The 20,923-nt window shown below is 44.0% G+C and overlaps 1 protein-coding gene across 3 annotated transcripts in view; it reads left to right on the top strand.

The window, feature by feature from the left end:
* LOC149339369 (coronin-2B-like) overlaps positions 1–20,923 on the top strand; it is a 210,983-nt gene that overhangs the window by 181,012 nt on the left and 9,048 nt on the right. For all 3 annotated transcript variants that reach the window (XM_089548127.1, XM_089548128.1, XM_089548129.1), the window contains 5 exons: positions 651–755; positions 2,041–2,250; positions 3,928–4,041; positions 8,834–9,036; positions 14,796–15,057. In XM_089548127.1, coding sequence (XP_089404253.1) covers positions 651–755; positions 2,041–2,250; positions 3,928–4,041; positions 8,834–9,036; positions 14,796–15,057 — 894 coding nt within the window. The remainder of the gene's footprint in view (positions 1–650; positions 756–2,040; positions 2,251–3,927; positions 4,042–8,833; positions 9,037–14,795; positions 15,058–20,923) is intronic.

Raw genomic sequence — 20,923 nt, 5'->3', positions numbered from 1 at the left:
CGCTCTTCCAGCAGGCTGGAAGTACATGGCATAAGCGAGAAGAATAAGCATCATGGAATGGCGCTACTGTTTCGAAAAAGAAAAAAAATAAATGCCCAGCCGTACCCCTAGTCATTGCCAGAAAGCAGTGCACAGCTGGGTATGGGCAACCAGTGAAAGCGTGGGCCTGCAGCTACCGTTTCTGCGGGATTCTGCATCTGCTGCACATTAAGCAGGGAGGGGCAGATGCCCAGATATGCGAGGTTGGTTCTTAAGCACTTTTTGAAAGCTACTGGGGCCCCTTGAGGCTGAAAAGAGGTTTGCTGGACTGAACAGTGGACAGTTGGACTAAAAACTAACTGGTTCCATTTGTGTTTTCAATTGAAAACTTTTATCTCTTTCTTTTTTAAACGGGGAGATTCTAGTGGATGATGTAGGAATACTAGCGCTCTGTGGCGATTCCAGCACAGCTTCTCAGCCACATCACAGTAGTGACACACTACATAGAGTGGCAGCAGCCATAACATTAAATTGATTGAAAACCTGTAAAATCTACCACCCTTGCTATTTCTATCGTAATTGTTATTTGCCATGGCAAGCTGTTCACTTTAGTAGGATTCCATAAACTATGTTCTAAATAATCACATTGTTAAATTTCTTTGTATTTTCAGCATGACCTGTCAAAGCCCCTGCGCACAGAGAACATTGACTCTTCGTCGGGTGTCCTGTTTCCATACTATGACCACGACACAAAGATGGTCTACATCGCTGGCAAGGTTGGTCGACAAAAGCAAATTTAATGAGAGACAACAAATATTAATAGAACCACTGTAGAGCATCTCAGAGTCTGAAGAGCAGGGCTTAGTGTCACTAGAAGCGTTAAATGTACTAAGTAGAGAAAGGCTCAAGATGGCTGTTCGTTGAAGCCTGGTAGCAAACAAGACTGTTTGCAATGCTGAAGAAATAGTTAAATCAGTTGTCGCCTCTTTCTTAATAACAGTTGTTTCAAAATTCAGAGCAGTAGCATCACTTTCCCATCCTAATGCACATACTTCCAACAGAAAATAATGGCAGGGCTGAATGTTGGAGCTGTACTGCTATAACTCACTTACACGCATCATTTGTCCAGTCTGCCTACACGATGCGAAATAACACGTTATCACTAACTCACCTCTTTTCTCAGAGAAGCATGATTCTGCAATTAAGTTATCCATATAATTAAGTTGCATCTAATTAATTACTTAAAAAGGATTCACTACAGTATGTAAAAAAAAATGAGCTTTGCAATGAAGTGTACTGCAATTCATCCACAGGGATTTTGTGTCATGTAGTATTGACGCTAATCCAAACTGCTGCTTTCCATTTTTTTTTCTGCATCGTGGGCCTTTGAGCTAGAAATTTCATAAACTTAGGTGGTGCTTATATCTGTGCACAAATTTTTTAAAAAGGATTCACTACAGTATGTAAAAAAAAATGAGCTTTGCAATGAAGTGTACTGCAATTCATCCACAGGGATTTTGTGTCATGTAGTATTGACGCTAATCCAAACTGCTGCTTTCCATTTTTTTTTCTGCATCGTGGGCCTTTGAGCTAGAAATTTCATAAACTTAGGTGGTGCTTATATCTGTGCACAAAAGCTGTCATTTCTGCCAAGTTTAACACAACCTGAACATTATGCAGTTAAGAATTCACAAGTGAGCATACAAGTACTTCATTTTGTGGCACCAGTGTGATCCTGTTTCAAGGATTGTAATTTGGATTGTAAGGATTGTAATACACGTGCAAAATCACCGAAGTGACAGTACTATCATGCAAAAGGTGGAATGTGATGCTATTCATCTGCCCTAGGTCTGCTGCCTGTTTTAGCAAGCTGCGAGCCTGTTTGCAACAGGCATTGGATTTGTCAATTACCTATACCAAATTCAGTCAGAGCATCTTTTACATCTTCAAGGCATTCAAAATGCAAGCACATTGTCAAGCTTGTGTGTATTGCTACATGTTCTTCTTCCTGTAGTGCCAACTTTCTTTGTGATTAAAAATATTTTGCTGCACATGGCTCAGGGTGACGGTAACATCCGCTACTATGAGCTGGTGAACGAGGCCCCCTGGTGCCACTACCTGAATCAGTTCCTGACCGGCTGCCCCCAGCGTGGGCTGGGCTGCATGCCCAAGCGAGGCCTCGATGTCCGTTGCTGCGAGGTCTTCCGCTTCTACAAGCTGCACGCGACCCGGGGGCTGTGTGAGCCCATCTCCATGATCGTGCCCCGAAAGGTACTGCTACTGTCACATATAGCATGCTGTTGAGCAAACTGACCACCTCTGCCTGCCTATGAAACTAACTATGGGGCTGCCTTATTAGGCTGTATGGCATTGTTACATGGTGTTGGTGTTATAAAACCACAAGCTCTCTTAATGTGTTGGTGCTTCCCCTACCTAAAGCATGGGCCAGTTTGGCTACAGCTTCAAATGGAAGAATTCGGTTGTAGGCTTCGGTTAACAAAAAGTTGGCTAATGGCACTTGCACGGTTGATCTAACACCGATAAAGATGTGATAATTTTTCTGGGTATGAAGCTAGGAAAAACAGCTGGAAGATTGAAATCACATCTCAAACCAGTTGGTTTCTAATTTATATTTCACCTTTAAGTTTTAAATGAATAGGTTAATTAGCAGTGCCCAGTTTCATTTTGCTTAGGAAGGAAGTACGATGCTATGATTATCACAAAATTTGCTTAAACTGGGAATTCCAGGCATGTGCTTTTCTTGCAGCAAGCTGTGGCACATTGGTTGTTAAGCTGCAAATACAGTAGTGCCCCACTAATATGACCACCATTAATATGTATGACTCAAATTATGGACGATTTTTATGGGGACCAAACTTTGCCTCTTCAGCATGGAAACGCTGTTTGGTTGACGAATAGGCTGAACATGGATGCAAATTCATTGGCACCTATGTATTGTTGCATTAATATGGATAATGATCAAAAGCAAAGCAAGGCTACCAGATCGTTCCTTCCCTGTGTTTTTAATGCAATTCACCAGCAAGTGCTAAACTGCTTCAGTGGTGACCTTTCTTGTTTTGGTGGGAAAAGGGGGGGAGATGCGTTCATGCAGTACATTGGTAAGGCGCTGGGTCTGTGCATTGTTCCATTTGCCATGTTGTACGAATGAGTGGCTGTGAAGAAAGCTCTCTCAGCAGCTTTTGTCACATCAAAATCCATTCAGCAGCTTCAACAAACCGGGTGCAGATATGACTACTAGATTCAAAGTAGTCCACAAGCACATTAACACACATTTCACTGCCAAATGTTAGTCGACGCTGCTTCAAAGATTTTACTTTTTAGTTTAATTTTGACACTTCCAAGCACGCATGTTCTTTCATCAAAGGGCTTTGGTGGAGGGCTGCTGGGGCTAAAGGGAGGCTTCATCATCATGCCATAGGTTCAGTGAGAAGGCACTTGCTGCTATCCAGGAGAATTTCTGTCCAGCCAATGTAGAGCCAGAAAAAACAAAGAACAGGGTCGCCACTGTGTTGGTGGACCTCAAGCTGCAAAAGTTGCAAAAGACGTTGGAACTGTAAAGCACAGGTTCCGGTGGCATTCTTCAGTGCGAATACTCATAAACTAAAGTGTTTGTTGCACGAAATTGTTATGAAGCATGGCAGATGGCGTGCAGCTGCAGTTACCTTCAGCAATACCCGAGTAAGTTCGCTCCCGAGAACCCTTACAAGGTCAGCAATTTGCAGCATGTTGTTGAAGCCGTCAAAAGCTGTTGTTCAGTTCTAGCAGTGGTTTATCCGATTCTGTCTAGTAGCACAACTTCCCCTATTGTGATGCTTCACCAGATGGCCCTTGAATGCACTCTCATAAAGTTGTTGTGCTACACTAATTGTGCATGTTAGTGGCTTGCTTAAGTGCTATATTCATTCTTTTTTTTTATCTTTTTTTCAGTCTGAACAGTTCCAAGATGACCTCTTCCCAGACACAGCAGCGCCGACACCAGCCTTAACTGCAGAGGAGTGGCTGAGTGGAAAGAACAGGAACCCAATCCTGATTTCGATGAAGGTACATGCATAATACCTGCTGCTCACCAACCGCTTACACCAATCGTGCACCTCCAGCTCTTTCCTTTCATAGACACACTCGCACATTGCATTGTTTGTTGCACACATCTAAAATTGCATGACATGCTTTTGCAACACTGAGTGACTTGAGTTGCATGCACCAGCTGTGCCTTCAGTTACAGATAGCAGCATAAAGGTTTCCAAGAGATGTGGAGCATGCAGTTTTAAATGAGGTGTGACTTATATATGAGTAAACCATGATCTCTTCAGTCTCACATGTGGCATTTTCAACTAAGGAATAGATTAGGAAAGAGCTATTGCATGAGCGGGACAGCATACTGAATTAGACACACAGGCGATAGCCTGAAAAGACCAGCAAGAAATGTTAGGGAGATGATGGAGGGGATGCCTGGGGCTACTGCAAGAACATGCAGCATGTTGCACTGTGCCATCATTCAATAAAAAGGCATGGTTCTAAATTGTGTTAGTGAAGTCACGCGCCATAGTATGTGTGCCTTAAAAGCATTAGTGGCAGCACACACGAGACAAACATATTGTCACCTTGTAGTGACGGCAGGCCAGCGGTGAGGAATACAGCAACAAGGCTTGCAAACGAAGCTCTTTATTTGGGCTGACTTGCGCCCGCAAAAGGACTGGATCACTCGGCGGCAGCGTAAGCAACAAACGTGCTCGTCAGTTGTCGAACTACGAATGTCCGCCGCTCGCGGCATCGCTCAATTTAAAGCCGGCAAGGAAACTTCCAGATAGCAGAACAAGATCATCTACAGTAATCTGGAAAAACCTAGATGCAGCCTTTCATGGCTGCGATCAATCGAGATTAGACTGATCGCTTCTCGCGTCATGAACAAAAATGATAACAGTCCTTTCCTGCAGCCTTGAGCGTGAACAAACACTACAATGATACGTGGTAATATCCCACCTTAGCACAAGCAATTGCTGGAGGAGCAAGCCTTTGAGCACAAGCACATGCAGGCCAAGATGAAGCAACAACTTGACAATGAGACTGAAGAATGAAATAAGCTGCATTTCTATGACATTCGTCAAGTGCAACAAGACTGCTTGAGAAACAAAGGCCAATTGTTTGAAGCACAAGCGAAACCCCAGGCGGGGAAAGATGACTCAGAAGGTAGCACCAACAAGCATAAAAAATTAATGTGCAAGCTTGATGCCATTGCCAATTTCCTGCCAAACATGAAGACAAAGAATACTGTGAATACTGGTAAACAAGAGTCACAAAGTGCATTCTGAGAAAATCGTGGTGTGCTTAGCCATATCGTCTTGATCTTGCTGTATTGTAAGCCTCAATTAAATGAGTCCACTGACATTTCAACAAGAGTGATTGCTGTGGTTTGCGCAGCAGTTTATTATTGCACCACCTTCCATATCAAACTGCACCTCACAGAACCTGTGCACTGCTGCAAGCTGAAAAAGCAAGGTTATATCAAGCAGTTAACGTATTGATAAGAACTAAAGTTTCTCAACACATTGTCCATTTGCAACAACCTGCTCAGCTAGCTGCTTCCTCTGTGTGGGAAGTCATTTGATACTAATTGAGTGGTGCAAATTTTCCAGCAAAGCTGAAGGAAAGCAGATGGGGATTGATGGATCGCTCGTTACCTGCAATCTCCTAATAAGTGCATGTATAGATTCTTCTTTCTATGCTTTCAATGTTTGTTTGTTTTTTCACTCTGCTTCTGCTATAACTATAGAATGTGTTGCAGAAATAAAGGAGATTTGAAGTGTAAGGTCATGCTATGATTGCACTAGAGCTGTGCTCTCAGTCTAAGTCACCATTACTGTGCATGCTCAGATTACCGTATTTTCCGGTGTATAAAACGCACCCACCCTATATATAGGCTGTCATTAAAAAAGATGGTATATAAGATGCACCCCAATTTACCCAGTTAGGCTAGTGAGGCTTAATTAAACACGCTTGCGCGACTATCGCGAAATGCACCGTACCTGTGAGAAGTTCTTAAGCAACGCTAAGTGATTGAAAAAGGCAACACTCGCACCATAGCCGCCCACATTTTAGCAAAAAAGAAAGAAAAACGAAAGAACTCTCCTTATGTCCATAACAACATTTTATTTTTACTTAAAACCTTCGGAGTCTGCATCTTCGGATGCGCTATCTAAAAGTTAGCCCATTTCTGGAGGCAACGCAGCTAAAACATTCTCTTCGCATTACGTACGTACTACGCACACGGAGCAAAGTTGCAAAGGGTGACTAAAAAAGAGCGCCGGCTTGTCTTGGCTTGTCTTGACAATGGCGAGAAGCGCGATTGTCGCCATCTTTTGGCATTTCACATTACTTTTGCTAGGGGCCTCCGAAATGGCTATATGTTTGTGATCTCGGAAGTCGTCATCCCCACCGTTCCATGATAAAGTTCACCTAGAAAAGTTGCGCACAGTGGTCCTGGTATTGAAGTAGTAACCGTGTTACAACCGCATTATTGGTAGTGATATTTTTGCTGTGAAAAAAGCTTGGACATAAACCTGAGTAATTTCTGGACTCGCAAAAAAAAAAACGAAAATATGTTGCATGCTTACATGAGCTGTGCATGCTCGTATAAATCGTGGTTCCACCGCCTAAAAGTTTTTGCTACCCTTTCATAAAGATTGCTCACAGGAGCCGAAACTTTAAAACTGCTTCCTTTCTTTCTTCCAGGCGTACCAAGGAAAAATATTTGTGGGCATACTGTCTGTTCTCTCTTATGTTCATTATGATTCTGCCTTCTGATGGAGCATCTGATCAACTGTGAATGTGTCATAGTCTGGCTGTAAGATGAGCTCCTCTTTTTACATACAATGCTGAGTTGGTAAAATTACAAACATATGAGAACCGAAAACATCAAGCTCTTATTTGAAGTTCCTGGCCATTTTAGTACTCCGCTGCTAAGTAGTCACACTGCTATATTTGGCACGACACCTCGTAATAGCTTTCAAACACCATATTGGACAACATGTGCTTTGTTTCACCAGTTATAAAGCTTTCGTGTCATTTCACTCCAGCACAAGCACACGAAGCCTGTAATATCAAATGCGGAGTTTGTATCTGCAAATATATCAAGCTACCATTTCCACAGTTTTGGCGTACAGTAGGGTGGCAGTCCTGTGCCGCCTTAGGAGCTCTCTTTGAGCCACATCTCACATGCTTTCTTTTTTTCACAGTGCAGTTACTTTCCTTGTGTATGTGCTCTGTTAATACTTGGCTTAAGGGTGGCTTTATGCTTCAGCATGCTTTGCTCTTCATACTACTTATAACTGGCAAGTACTAAGTCTAAAGTCCCAAGAAAGCAGATATGTCATTTTTACTGACAGCACAGCTTTGATAAGTCAGTAAATTGCATGGAAGTAGACATTCAGCAACACCCTAGGCAAATTCAGGGAAACTACGCCTGCTCATGAGTATACTCTTTGCCAGTCAAGTTTGGCTCACCTTCCTGTACGAAGCTATTTTAATGGGTAACTATGGTCAAACTTCAGCTCGAAGTCACCACGGAAAGTGCTGACCAGACATGAGAAAACAAATTATTTCTTGCTTCACTTCCTTCCTGCTCTGCTGCGTGGAGCTGTTGCATGCAGCAGTTTCAGAAGCACAAGCTAAGGACAAGCTCTCATTATCATCCACACTTCTGCTGGACACTGCAACCACCATGTCTTTAGTGGTGAAATGTTTTGCCGAGCTAGTAGCATGTTCCACCGGGCATCGGGTCCAGGAGCACCGCCGCTGTGCCGACGGAGGAAGGAACATGGGCCGGAGACAGGGAGTAGGGGAAGCAAAGGAAAAACTATACTTTTCACATATTTACAAAGTTATATACACGCAATGACAAACAGGGTAAAAGCTGAGAAGTCTCAGGGAAACGCTGAGGGAATCGCTGCTCGAGGAACGTGTCGAGCGCTTTAAATAGTCCCTCCCGAGGTCTTCCCGCCTTTTTCGACCAATCGTAGGGACTTCGTCCGGGTACTCCTTAAGGACGTTCCCCCGCTTCATCGTCTTTCTCGGCTGAGTCACTTGGATACCCGGAAGTGTCCTTTCTAGCCAGGTGGATCCCATATCTTGTTTCAAGGAAACGCCCAAAGGCGAACACCTGTAGCGGCGTCATCCGCGCAGTTGACAAAAGAGTGAGGCGCGGTTGAATGGCAGACGTGGCAGCAGGCGTTGAGTCATGTCACCTTGGCGGATGTACACACATGGTTGCAGGGTCAATACTGCTGCATTGGGTGCTGTTTAAGGGGAACTCCTTAAGTCGGGAAAAACACGTGGTGGCAGTTATGCCGCAGTGGAGGTACGTGGAATCAAGGAGTCTTATCCGTCCCTCGTGTCCGGTTCCACCATTCTTTTCAGGAGGTCGCATGGGAGCGCGTGCACGGAGAAAGACCACTTTAGCAAAACCACGCACTGCCTCTGAGAATGGCCTATGTGGCGGGAACACACAAAGGGGGGGGGGTGGGTACAGTCACAACAGTGGCCATTGTCTTGGTGGCGAGAATATAGAAGTTATTATGCTTGGTGTGCAGTTTGTGGCGCCATCTATTGATACATGTTGTAACACAGCTAGAGCTTGTCTCGTCAGTCGAATGAGTGGTTTGATTTTCACTCAACCCAGCCAATCATTTTCTGATTCGCCAAGCAGCACAGGCCGACTTCAAGGTGCCCTGCTTCATCACATACTGCTTAAACTTTACATTCTACTGGTTCCTTGCTCTCTTGAAATATTAAACGTTGGCAATGAGCAGCATTTTAAGAGACATTGTGAACTCTCCAGACTGGTGCAGGGGCCCGCACTCACAAGCCGGTGATGTACAACTCTGAACGAAACCTCGTTACGGCCGACCGAAACAACGAGCGAAAGTTCATGTTCATCTCTCAAGGGAACAGCGTGGACTATCGGGAGAAGGCAAACCACAACAACAACCACCACGATCAGAACAGTCACGACTCACCACAGCGCAACAACAGTGCAGTCAAGTGAGTTGTGGCTGGTTGTTGCAGTACTGAGCATAGTGAAACTGAGCATAGCATGTTGTGGGTTTGACTTGGTACCTGTACAAAAGCTGCTCTCAGCACGACAGTTGCCATTTGCCACTTTTTTTTTTCATTACCAGTCATCTTTGAACAGGTGCCAAATACTAGTGCCATCTGTGAGCATTCTTAATTTCTTCACCACCTGAAGTTCTGGGAAAGCAAAGCAGTATTTCTGGGAAAGTCTTGGACAGAATACCAGTAATAGGCACACTGTCAGACAGATTGATGAACGGCTTTTTTATTGACTGCTCATGGTAGGTGTGCAACAACTTCTGTGTTCTTCAGGTTAGATCAACATCTTCACACCTGAGGACATAGCTGAGGAATAATAGTTTCTGAGAGGAACAGTTGCGCTTAAAGTGTTATCATAACATTTCTCTAGCAAAGCGAAAACTGAACAAAACGCGTTATGAGATTAGGTTAGAAATTGAAAAATCTGTCCTCATACTGGGAGAATTGAGCATTGCTGTATCAGTGAAATGCCGATTTATGTAATTTTCATTTGGTATTGAAAATTGCCAAAAACAAACTGGAGTGATGTTCCACAATGAAACTTAACCAATACTAGTGTATCTCGCCAAATGACTATGTCTCAGTAAAATGTGACTCATGTTGTTAAACAGATCTTTCTTTGAAAAGTGTTAGTTGTATGTTTCATTACAGATTGTGCTTTATTCAGTGCATCTTTCAATGTGAAAAAAAATGTGTAGTTTAAAAAAACAGCGCTCGTTTCATATCGCTGAATTGTAGCGCTTAGAGTGGCAGCTACTAGATGACACCACAGTGCTTTGCAGCTATCAGCTACACTGGTCGCACAGGCCACTAAAACTATTGTTATCAGACCTACGGCAGTGTGCAGTAATGGCTTTGCATGCAGAAACACAATTTAATGTTAGCTGTACTAATTCTATCTAGTTACTACCTAGACAGCTGGGGCAATATTCATTTCTGGTTCCTCATTTGTCACAGCATACGATTGCTGATATGCTCACCAGTCAGTTTCCAACATCGGGGTATATAAAAGAAGTGTATCTACTGATTGAAAAATTTTCCGTGAAAATCATCTATGGCATTCCTGATTGAAAATCATCTATGACATATTTGACGAAACCCGCCGCAGTGACTCAGTGGCTAGGGCGCTCGGCTACTGAGCCGGAGTTCCCGGGTTCAAACCCGACCGCGGCGGCTGCGTTTCGATGGAGGCGAAACGCAAAGGTGCCTGTCTGCTGTGCAATGTCAGTGCATGTTAAAGAACCATCGGTGGTCAAAATTTCCAGAGCCCTTCACTACAGCGTCCCTCATAGCCTGAGTCACTCTGGGATGTTAAAGCCCCATAAACCATACTGTGTTTGTAGACATCAGTAGGAATGATAGAATGATGGGAATCTGATAACTGAATCGTCTTAATTCTCTCAAAAGGTAGACTCTGGTAACATAGTAACAAACATTGACATGTCTGCTCTCTCATGTTTGCTCAAGCAAGCTCCAATGTGCTCGCACGCTTATGTGGGCAGAGTCATGATACTGGTTCCTGTGACAATGAAAAACAGGTGTGGGAACAGTGAAACCTCGTTTAGCGAACTGGTAAAAGATCGTAAAATAGTTTAAGGTAACGGAAACTCGTAATACAAAATTTCACCAAAAAACTTGAAGAAGTTAAATTTAATCTGCGAAAGCACGGCAACTAGGAGATGCTTTTTATGTAGTTTTAGCACTGTTCTGAAGCCAATCGCGGCGATTCCGGAGGCCGCAAAAAACCTGAGCAGCAAATGTTAGTTAAGTTGGGTTCGCCGCACAGCACACGGCGTCGGCTGCAGATCAAACGCCAGCTAGGGTGCCTTCCTTGTATTACAGCGGTGTCGCGTAAAAAACGGATGCCAAGATGAAAGCTATCGCCATTTTCACCACCTCCGCTCCGCGACAGTCGATGTGAGCAGAGAATGGCTGCTGGAAAGCTACGTACAAAAACCAACCATGTCACATGGTTCCGAGGCACTATCGATGGTGGCGAGAGGCGCAAACGGGTACCGATTAACTGGCTTCCAGCTTTTCTCTCTGCCATATCTTCTGCAGCGCTGTTGGAAAAGCGAGATAAAGCATGAACCATGGCATGAACACTTGCCAATCTACCACCAGTAACCGTGCAGTGAGGTAAAGCCTACTGCCATTTGATTGGGCAAAACTTGGCGCTCGGCAGTTCGATGTATCTTTTTTATGGCAAACTGCGTTCGATATAAAGAGTAAGAAATGCACGTGTTTGTTAAAAATATTAGGAACAGTTCCATATAGCCAATAATTCTTAATATCCGCATTCATTGTAATAAGGTTTGACTCGCCATCCTCACCTTGAAGAATGAGATTACGTTCTTTCTTTTCTTTGTCCTCGCGCCATAGGGAACCGTCGCACTGCCCAGCTGGCACTGCGATTGTTTCAAATGGCGACTAAAAACTATCAGCCGCTTGGGCCATTGCAAACTCATGAGCACATTCTGAACGATTAGAGACCCGCATGTGGCTGATAAAATTCATTGCCTAGCTTCTCATGGCGTAGCCCAGATAGGCACGTGTGACTTCGACACAGTGCAGAAGCTCATGCCAATAACTGCATGAAGGTGGCATGGAAAAGCACTACGTGCGCACCAAAGGTTCTTGCTCCTCTCGCTAGGCTGTGTGTTACGGTGCTGCAATCGACATGACAAATTCCATCATCTTGTCAGACCAACTTGCCCATGAGTTAGCATTTCTAACCTTGAAGAAGTCAACAGAGCTCCCACTGAATGGAAGGTCCTTGCCACTTTCACCTTGAATGCTCAAGTTGTCTTTCCTAATCATTAGCCAGCCTGTACTGCTGCTTAAGATATATCTTAGTGGCCTGAGTAGATGTTGTGCTAAATAAAGCACTGGTTGCTTCTTTTCTCTTGTCATCACAGAAAACTCTTGTCATCACGTGGTCTCCTCTGATTTGCAAACTTAAGCTCACATGCTTGTGCGGCTGGATTTGCTGAACCACTCGGTTCACATGTCACACTGTCCTTTGCTTTGGCAGTGGATGAAATGTTTAGGAGTTTTCTTAAATTCTGTGTGCGGCAATAAAAACCGAGGTGCTTCACCCGGTGAATGCTTGCATGTTCGTCAAGATTGTTTTAGCAGCAACTGGTGCTAAAGTGTGGATGATCAGAAACCTGACCGAGTTGGACAGAATTCCAGACTGACGTGCCACTCTTTCTTCAGGTAGTTGATCTGAGGATAAAACCGTGATGAGGAAACGTCAAGAGGTTCCTGAGTTTCTATACTGTCCCCCTCTGTGAGCACCTTCCACGTGGCATTACCACATGATCTTCAGTGGTCTGATCTTGTGGGCTGCCCTAGCCTGCTTAGCACCAGTGTCACTTGACTCGTGTGATATTGTGGCTGTTGATCCACACTTATAAACTAAGTTGGAGTGATATTCTGAAAGTGTCCTTTAAGTGGGCTGCCACCACAACTGTCTGGGTTCACAACCACTCTGAGCACTGGTGGCACAAGTTAGCTATTAATGCCAGTGTTCACAGTGCTGACCTTCTTCTTTGAATACTTCAGTATTAATCTTAAGTATTTATAGCACAACTTTTATAATATATGCTTTTCGTTACATTTATTAATGTAATGACAAGTGCAGATACAGCAGAGATCAAACAAATGTCACATGTTGTGCAGGTAAGTTGTAACAGACGCTGATCTGACAGAAGATGCTTAATCTTTGGTTAGCTGCACCTGAAAGTCCGCAGCTTTGGTGCCTGACTGTTTGCGTTCATGTGCACTATTTTTCTGCCTGAGCACGTCTCATTTTTTGGCAGAGCATAGCAAAAGAGAAGAGAGGAGGTGACATCAAGGCAATGTAACAAGAAAGACAGGTCAGCTGTCGTCACATAGCGATCGCCTGTTCATTTCGATCTCCAGGCAGTTAGGACATACCATGCGGGCATTTCCACCTTGGGCACTTCCAGAATATGGGCCTATATTCTGTCTTTTTTTCTGTCATCGTATTTGGCCAGAGTCGTACTGGGTTTATCACTCGAAGGCGCTCTTGGCAGTTGGGAAGTTGTTCTGAGCTGTTGCTGAGACACAGGTGTAGCAAGTGGCGAGTCATGCCCCTGTTAGGTCCTTTATCTATTTTTGTGTCATCATTGTAGCCAGGCTTAGGAGAGGTATTTCATCGTTTGCAGTGGGCCACTCTTTTTTACTGCGTCACATTCTTCTTTGGGTACTAGGTGAACGTTTGGAAGAGCAACTCGCCCCTTTCCTTGAAGCTGGTTCATGGTTTATGGGGGTTTAACGTCCCAAAGTGACTTAGGCTATGAGCGATGCCGTAGTGAAGGGCTCCGGAAATTTCGACCACCTGGGGTTCTTTAACGTTCACTGACATCGCGCAGTACACGGGTCTCTAGAATTTTGCCTCCATTGAAATTCGCCCGCCGCAGCCGGGATCGAATCCGCGTCTTTCGGGTCAGCAGCCGAGTGTCATAACTACTCAAATGTTCTCAAGTTTTCCTTCCTGAACTGACCCCAGATCCATAGTAAAAGCTCTTGGTTCTTGTGCCATGCACATGCTCTAGCTGCTTTGCGATGTTAACCCTTTCAGGCGCGATTTTTTCTTTTGACTAAAATCAATTATTTTTTTCACTTAAGTAGTATATTCAGGCCTCAATAAAGGGAATTTGTTAGTTTTCGTGCATGAAAGGCCAGCAGGTCAGTTCTTACAAGTATGTGTAGAATTCCGTACAAAGTGTCAGATTTGTTAGAAATAGTAATATCGAAATGTTCTCGTGGGTCTGGTAAACACCCTAGGGATCGTAGAATCACTGTGTTTCGAATATTCACATTACACTCGAAATTGAGCAAAAACAACCGATGTTCTCACTTGCGGCAGAATCTGTCTGCACAAAAACGGCGGACAAAGTGCTACCTAGCTCAATCTTATGTGAAATATCATTTACTGCATTCGCTACATGGTATAAAAAAGCAACTTATTTGCAATAAGAAGGGTGCCCAATTTGACTGAAATAATGAAATCACTGTTAGGTGCTCCAGTTTCTCATAAAAAGCTTTAAGTTTGCCGTGTACGCAATTGTGTACATAGCGCCTGAAAGGGTTAAGTGTATACTTCTCAATTTCATAGCGCTATATACCATGCAGGAGTTCTCAAACTGGGTTGAGTGGAACCCTTGAGTTCCTTGAAGTGTTTCTAAGGTTGCATGCATGCCTTAACCCCCACCTTTTCTTATACCCACTTTTCTTTTTTTGTCATTTGGACTAATCGTACTCTAACTTCTTATAGTGAATTGTTTCACTGTACAAACAATCATTATTATTTAATTTGGCCATTTTTCCGAAGGGCTCTATGTTTGCGTGCTCTTTTGGTGTTCATCTTAGGAAGGAGGGGACGGAAGCCTAGACACATGGAGTTTCTCAGTGCATTTTAAAAACTGCTGCGGTTCCCCTTGGCTGGAAAGAGAACTCCTGTGTTCAGCGTTACCATATTTCGAAGCAGTCCAAGCATCCTCCTGCATAATTTTTGCGCTAGTAAGCAGGATGCAACTGACTGAAAGGCCAGTAGCAGTGACTGTACTGTGGGCAGTGGACAAGTCATTACTAATTGTAGACTACACGGCATGCGTACCACAACTGCCTGACATGTGTGCACCTTCTTGTTGCTGATGCAGTGGGAACTCTGGTGGGCAGCAGGTGCCGCACGCAATGACGATTAGTGGGAATGTGGCCCTGACGACCCCGATCAAGCGGCCCCAGGGCCAGCACTATGGCTGGCGTCACGTGAGTGCGCCACGGTCGCAGCAGCAGGAACCCGTGTGCGATGTGGTTGCGAGCCACACCCTGCCCGTGGCCACGTACGTCACCATTCAGGACCACGACAGCAGCTCCAGTGAGCCCGAAATGGATGGCGATGTGCCCCAGTCGGAAGAAGAGGTTAGTCACAGACACCTATCGATGAAAATGACAGAGAAGAGCTGAGTGAATTATCAGTTAGTCCTGTGACCATTTGATTAATGCTTAGACCACGAATTTGCTAGCTGGTTCATCAGTGTCTTGCGAGACAAATGGGCGAGACGTGCCCTGGAAGAATTTAATAGTCATTTATTTGCAGATGCTGCTGTTTGACATTGCAGGGCGGATGTGATGGTAGTCAAACATACGAGCACGTAAATATTTGGACACACTAGTAATGAACTCTGTATGCATTTCTAAGAGTAGTTTACGCAGCTTGCTTTCTCTTGTGGCATGGTATGAGGTGTAGTTAGCTTTCATTAGAAGCCTGCTTATGGATGTGATGAAAATGACCCCCTTCCCCCCACCCCCCTTCCCTTGGTACTAGCAAAGACAGAGAGTAAGGTTCTTTAAGTGCTGTTTATGTGAGGTCTTGATATGGAATTATTTTTCTGTTTTTAGCCTGATCATGATAAAACAAATTTGTGATATGAATGTTATTGTATATTATTATTCCATGGTGTCAGCATGTCCTATGTGCAGTCATGTTGGTACTGGTGAAACTGACAAATTTACGAAATGGCTGATAGGACGTGAACATTGTGCATCCATGCTGAATCACACTGCTAAAGCTGTGACTAAACATGATGCGAAGAGTAATAATTTTATAGTAGAACCTCACTGACGCATTTCCAAACAAATATGTAAAAACGTATTATTCGGGAAAACATGATCCGGACCACCTAATTCTTAATAATGCAACTGTTGAATGAGGGAGAAAGGCATATTAATTGCCAATTTCACTTGACAAAGATGTCAATGAGCATTTCTTGGCACAAGGTCTGAACGACTACTTTTCCAGTACTCACAAAATTCTGTCCGCTTTGCACTCTCCTTAGTGCAGAAGAAACCTTGCAACACATCCGATCTGTTGATATTGAGGAAGTAGCTGGGATTTCTTGCTCATTGTTTTCGGATTCTTTGGCCCCTCGCATTAGTGCAATGCGGGGAAGCCGCTAGTGTAAGGGGAGGCTGTTGTGGCAGCTGCCTGTCACAGCGTTCTTGCTCTTGATGCTGCATTCCCCAGACCCAGCACACTCATATGCAGGCACAGCGTTGCAGTTCAGATGCTTCTCCCCCTTGCTTTTAGGTATTGCAAAGAAGTCGCTGCATTTCTCATGTCGCATCCCTTGTCAGGTTGTTGGTTGCTAAATGCATTATGCAACCAAAATTTATAGACGTTTTGAGCATATTATCCAGGAACTTATTAACTGGAAGAAAAAGGGTGCAACTCTTATGAGATGTTTTTATTGCCCACGGTTAAAATATCTTCAAAATAATGAGCAATCGTAAAACAACAAAACACACAAAACCAAAACCGGATTTGACAGAAATGAAACTGTTTTGACCAACACATGACATCACAGGAAACCAATAAATGCCACAGATATTGTCACAAAACTGCTTACGTACGCACCGAACAGTTAGACTGGTGACTGAAAATGATAACTTCACTCATTATATGTCTGAAATAACAAAAGTCAAGCTCGAATTTCCTTCCTTTAGGAAACGCAGAACAAATATTGATGTGAGCAACTCACTATGTTGCAGGTTGTCCATACAAACTGCTCTGATTGAGGTAATGAGATGGGAAATTTTAAAATTATTTTGCTACGAAATGAAATTTAAAAAATTATTTGCTATGAAACGTCACCCAGCTGTGAAATTCAGCACGAATTATCAGATGATTGAGAAGAACCTACAGTAATATGAATGCACATCCGAAAAGCTCCCGAGTATCCCTCCAAAATCGAAGAAGTTGGAAGGTTTTCTACCAGTTCTTACCAAGGGAGCAGCCTATCTTGGTCTATGACCACCTACCAAAAGCAGGTTACATAAGTGGATAGGCATTTTTCCCCAAGTTTCCTTAGCAATCAGCGAACTGAGGATGTACACACTCTTTCAGCAGGACTACTTAATTTGTAAAGTATCCTGCAGCTCATTTTAGTTTTGGATTGCTGCTTCATCATAGGTGCAGCATTCTCCATTGCATTCTTTTGCAGTCTAGCCATGAAGCATGCTGCTTTACTAGCTTGTACGGTGATGTTCAGCATGAACTGCAACACATGATTATGGCCAAGGCTTGCTTCAGAGCTGCATGAGTTGTGCAGTGCTGCAAAGTTGTTCTCTCTACTGGCAGTAACAGTCTACTGGATGTGGGCGTATGAAAAAAAATTCACTTTGGTGCAGTCTCATGAGCCAGTCACTTAAAATGTCTGAAGGCATGAGAGGATGTGCATGCTCCATCCACTGGTAACAATGTCAGACAGCTGGATCACAAGGCAATGCTGTTTTTTTTTCTGAGAATGCACATCGCATAAAGTTTCGCTGCTGATAGCACATTTAGATGCAGTCAGGAGAGGTTTTCCAGTAGTGTCCCCTCACATTTTTGGCGGTTTGTCACAGTGGAAGGTGTCGGCCAGGAGGCATTGTCACTGAATGCATATTCAAAAGAGGCATTAGAGAGTGAATTGGTAAGAACTAAGTATAAGGACCAAGCAGGCGCAGCTGAATACAAGCAGGCGCAGCTGAATAACATCAGATTTACTGGCTCCGTCACCCTGATAATTAACTCGAAATGGATAGCAGTGCGTGGCTGAGGGCCCAGGGAAGCAAGGTGCAGTTGTAGGCTTAAAAATTTATGTGAAGTAATGTCCAAGAGTCTGACAAGGAGACAAGAGTGCTACAATTGGTAGCAAAGTTTATAAAGTTGGGAAAAGGCACATCTATCCCATGACTGCTGGTCCAGACCATAAGAAAATGTATCAAGAGATTAAGACAAGGTCCTTGCACATTTGGCAGGCACTCTCAAATTTTATGCAGCAGTTTACAGACACCCCTCAAACACAAATTCTTAAGCAGCTCCAGTTACAACAGGCAACTCAGAAGGCTCGGACTTAAGACGGGAAATAAAAGCTCTCTCTCTCTTTCTCTAAAAAGTAATAGTTGTATATTCTACCAGTACTCAACTTGTCGGGTCAAAACTTGAACCTCAAAGAAAAGAACTGAGTGCATGGCATCAGCGGGTAAAATGATGGGGTAAAATTAAGAGATAGTAAAATGAAGCGATAGAAAGAGAGCATGAAGGCAGCCATATCCCAGCTGAAGTCGAGAAGAGGAAATTAACTTGGACAGGATCAACATGTAGTGCAGATAACAGATAACCAGCAGCCTGGCACACCGGAGTTAGGTGTACAGATCAGAATAGGTGACCTGCAGGTACGGGTGCCTGTGGCTGGCACAGGACAGGGTTAATTGGAGATCAATGGCACAGAGGCCTTTGTTTTGCTGCGTACATTACCTAGTTGACTACGCTCATGATCACAGTGTGTTCAGCTGTTATGACATGCAAACTGCCATATTGTTATCACTGACATGTTGTGGGTTGTGACTATGCATGAAGTAGTGGCAATGCTGAAGGTCACAAAATTATCTCCTCTTGGAGCAGTGATAAAATGGCAATGTACACAAAAGGCGAAGCAGTTGTACTTTGATAAAAGTACTAAGCTGAACCCCAATATAATGAAATTCGCAAAGTAAGGCTTTTTTTCGTTTCCCAATCTTTTCCATGTAGTTTTTTTCATGATTTAACAGAGTAACTTTACTCCACAAACCAGTCTAGATGGTTTCGAAACCATACTGACAGATTCTAACTGGAACCAGTCAGTTCCGAACTGATTTCAACTGAAACCAACTGGGATTTTAATTGCTCCATAAACCAGTTGGACTGTTTAAGATGTTCCCGAAAAAACACATGCACGTAATACCAGGAGCCTCCTTGACAAGCAGATCAAAACTTAGGGAAGACAGACCGCGGTTTTCGAACGCTGTTATCCAAGTGTTGCTGGCAGGCTTCAATCAAAACCAACGTTTCTAGATAAAGACAGTTGGAAAACTTGCTCCGGGTATGCGGCCCCTTTCTGTCGCCGATTTCATCTCAAAGAGATGCGAGCGCCATCTCTCGGGTAGTGGGAGTACCGCGTTTGTTTTGCCACGGCCTCCGTGACCAGCTCAAGCATCGGTACTTTAACATCGCGCTTGATCTCAGAGGCCACGATTTCTCTTCACCGCCGCGGCACCCATTGGCTGCGCTTGGTCACAGTTTGCTGCGCGAATGATTTACGTTAGCTCGCACCTCGCATCGTCTGCGCCGGGGGCGGCTGCTTCTAGCTGCGCTCATCTCCGAATTGTGAAGTCCATGTGCGTTCTACGTCTGGGGTACGTGAGGGCAGGATGCTCGAGGTTGAGCTTTTGGCTGTAAATATCGAAAAAAACTGGAAGCCCTTCTTTCCGCGGTTTAGAGAAACATGACGTACCCCTTGCCTCCTCGTAGTTTATGTTGATAATATTATCTAAAAACGTTGAGCTGGGAGCAGCAGACGACGCGCTCATCCTAAAGCGACCGCAGCGCCACCGCCTAGACGGCGATCACGTGGGGCCACTCTGCTCCCTGGCTCACCGGCGAAGTTTCCCAACTGTCTTTATCTAGAAACGTTGATCAAAACGTACCCCTGCACCATCTGTCACCTGCAGCCACCTGTGTAGTGCGTTGAAGCCTGCCGTCTGCCGTCGGCGCGGACATCGTTTAGTGCTGGGGGGGTTCAGTATATATCCGTTTTTTTTTTTTTTTTTCAGCTTAGCTATTTTCGGCTGGAGAAGTCCACAGTGCTCGTTTGCAGCTTTCTTCTCTCGACATCGTCATCGCCCTGCGTCCGTTGGTTCACTTGTCCGTATACCATCCATCATCCCGAACCAAAACACTTTTAATATAATGCACTCTGGCTGAGACATTTCTAAAATTCGTATCGCAAAACACGCATCAACCGTAATCGAATCATCGAGATTATACTGTATTTACAGGGAGCAATCTACCAGGATTATTCTAAAAACCTGTAACTTTATTTGGACTGCTGAAGTATAGGAACTCCAACTTAACGAAATTCGCGATTTAATGAAGTACTGGGGTGCAGGTATGAATGTTATATTGAGGTTGGACTGTAAATATTGAGGTTGAACTGTAAATATGTGTGCATTGTTTAAGAATTGGTGCGTTGCCCATGAAGGCTACTTGTGCTTCCAAAGTGATGGTGTGCTATATTATGCAGGCAAGGCCCTTTACTTTCAGGTAAAACCCAGTTTACTAGATTCTTGCTCCCTGAACAGGCTTCTTAAAAACCTGGTTAAACCGGATACCTACCCAGAAATGCAACTTCTAGAGAACATCATTTTTGAGCCCACAGATTTGAATACATCGCACTAAACTAATGTATATGTTGTGCTTATTCAAGGTGGGTGTTTTCAGATAAATGATGATTTTAAACCTCTTTTAACACTTGTTATCCATGACACAGCTTGAGGTTAAGATCGAAGAGTATGTTTTAGAAGCGAGAGGTCAAAAATCAGTTAAAGACCAGATACCTTAAAGGGGCTGCGAAACACTGCTTGGGGGGATACCGGCTATACTTCAGGTGGGTTCTTTATGTCACACAGATGCTGACTTAAAAAGAATTACAGGAATCGATGCACAGGAACGGGAGTTATTCAGTGAAGAAATTTCAAAATACAAGCAAACAAAACGCTGCCCTCAACTCGATTTTGGCGGGGCTTCCCACTCCTATTTCGCTCTCCCAATGACGGCACCTGGCACAACCAATCAAAACAGCCAGCCAGAGCACGTCGCGGAAGTTTGTACTCCATGGTTGCCTGCTCTCTGTAACTCGTTCTTGCTGAGACGGGCAGCGTCGTTTCCATGCCAGAGCGCCCCTGGTGGTGTATTTTTATTTTACTT

Source organism: Amblyomma mixtum, chromosome 6 (genome assembly GCF_055824585.1).
Source record: "Amblyomma mixtum isolate Tamu chromosome 6, ASM5582458v1, whole genome shotgun sequence".
NCBI classification, from domain to species: domain Eukaryota; kingdom Metazoa; phylum Arthropoda; class Arachnida; order Ixodida; family Ixodidae; genus Amblyomma; species Amblyomma mixtum.
This window is presented reverse-complemented; position numbering and strand designations above follow the sequence as displayed.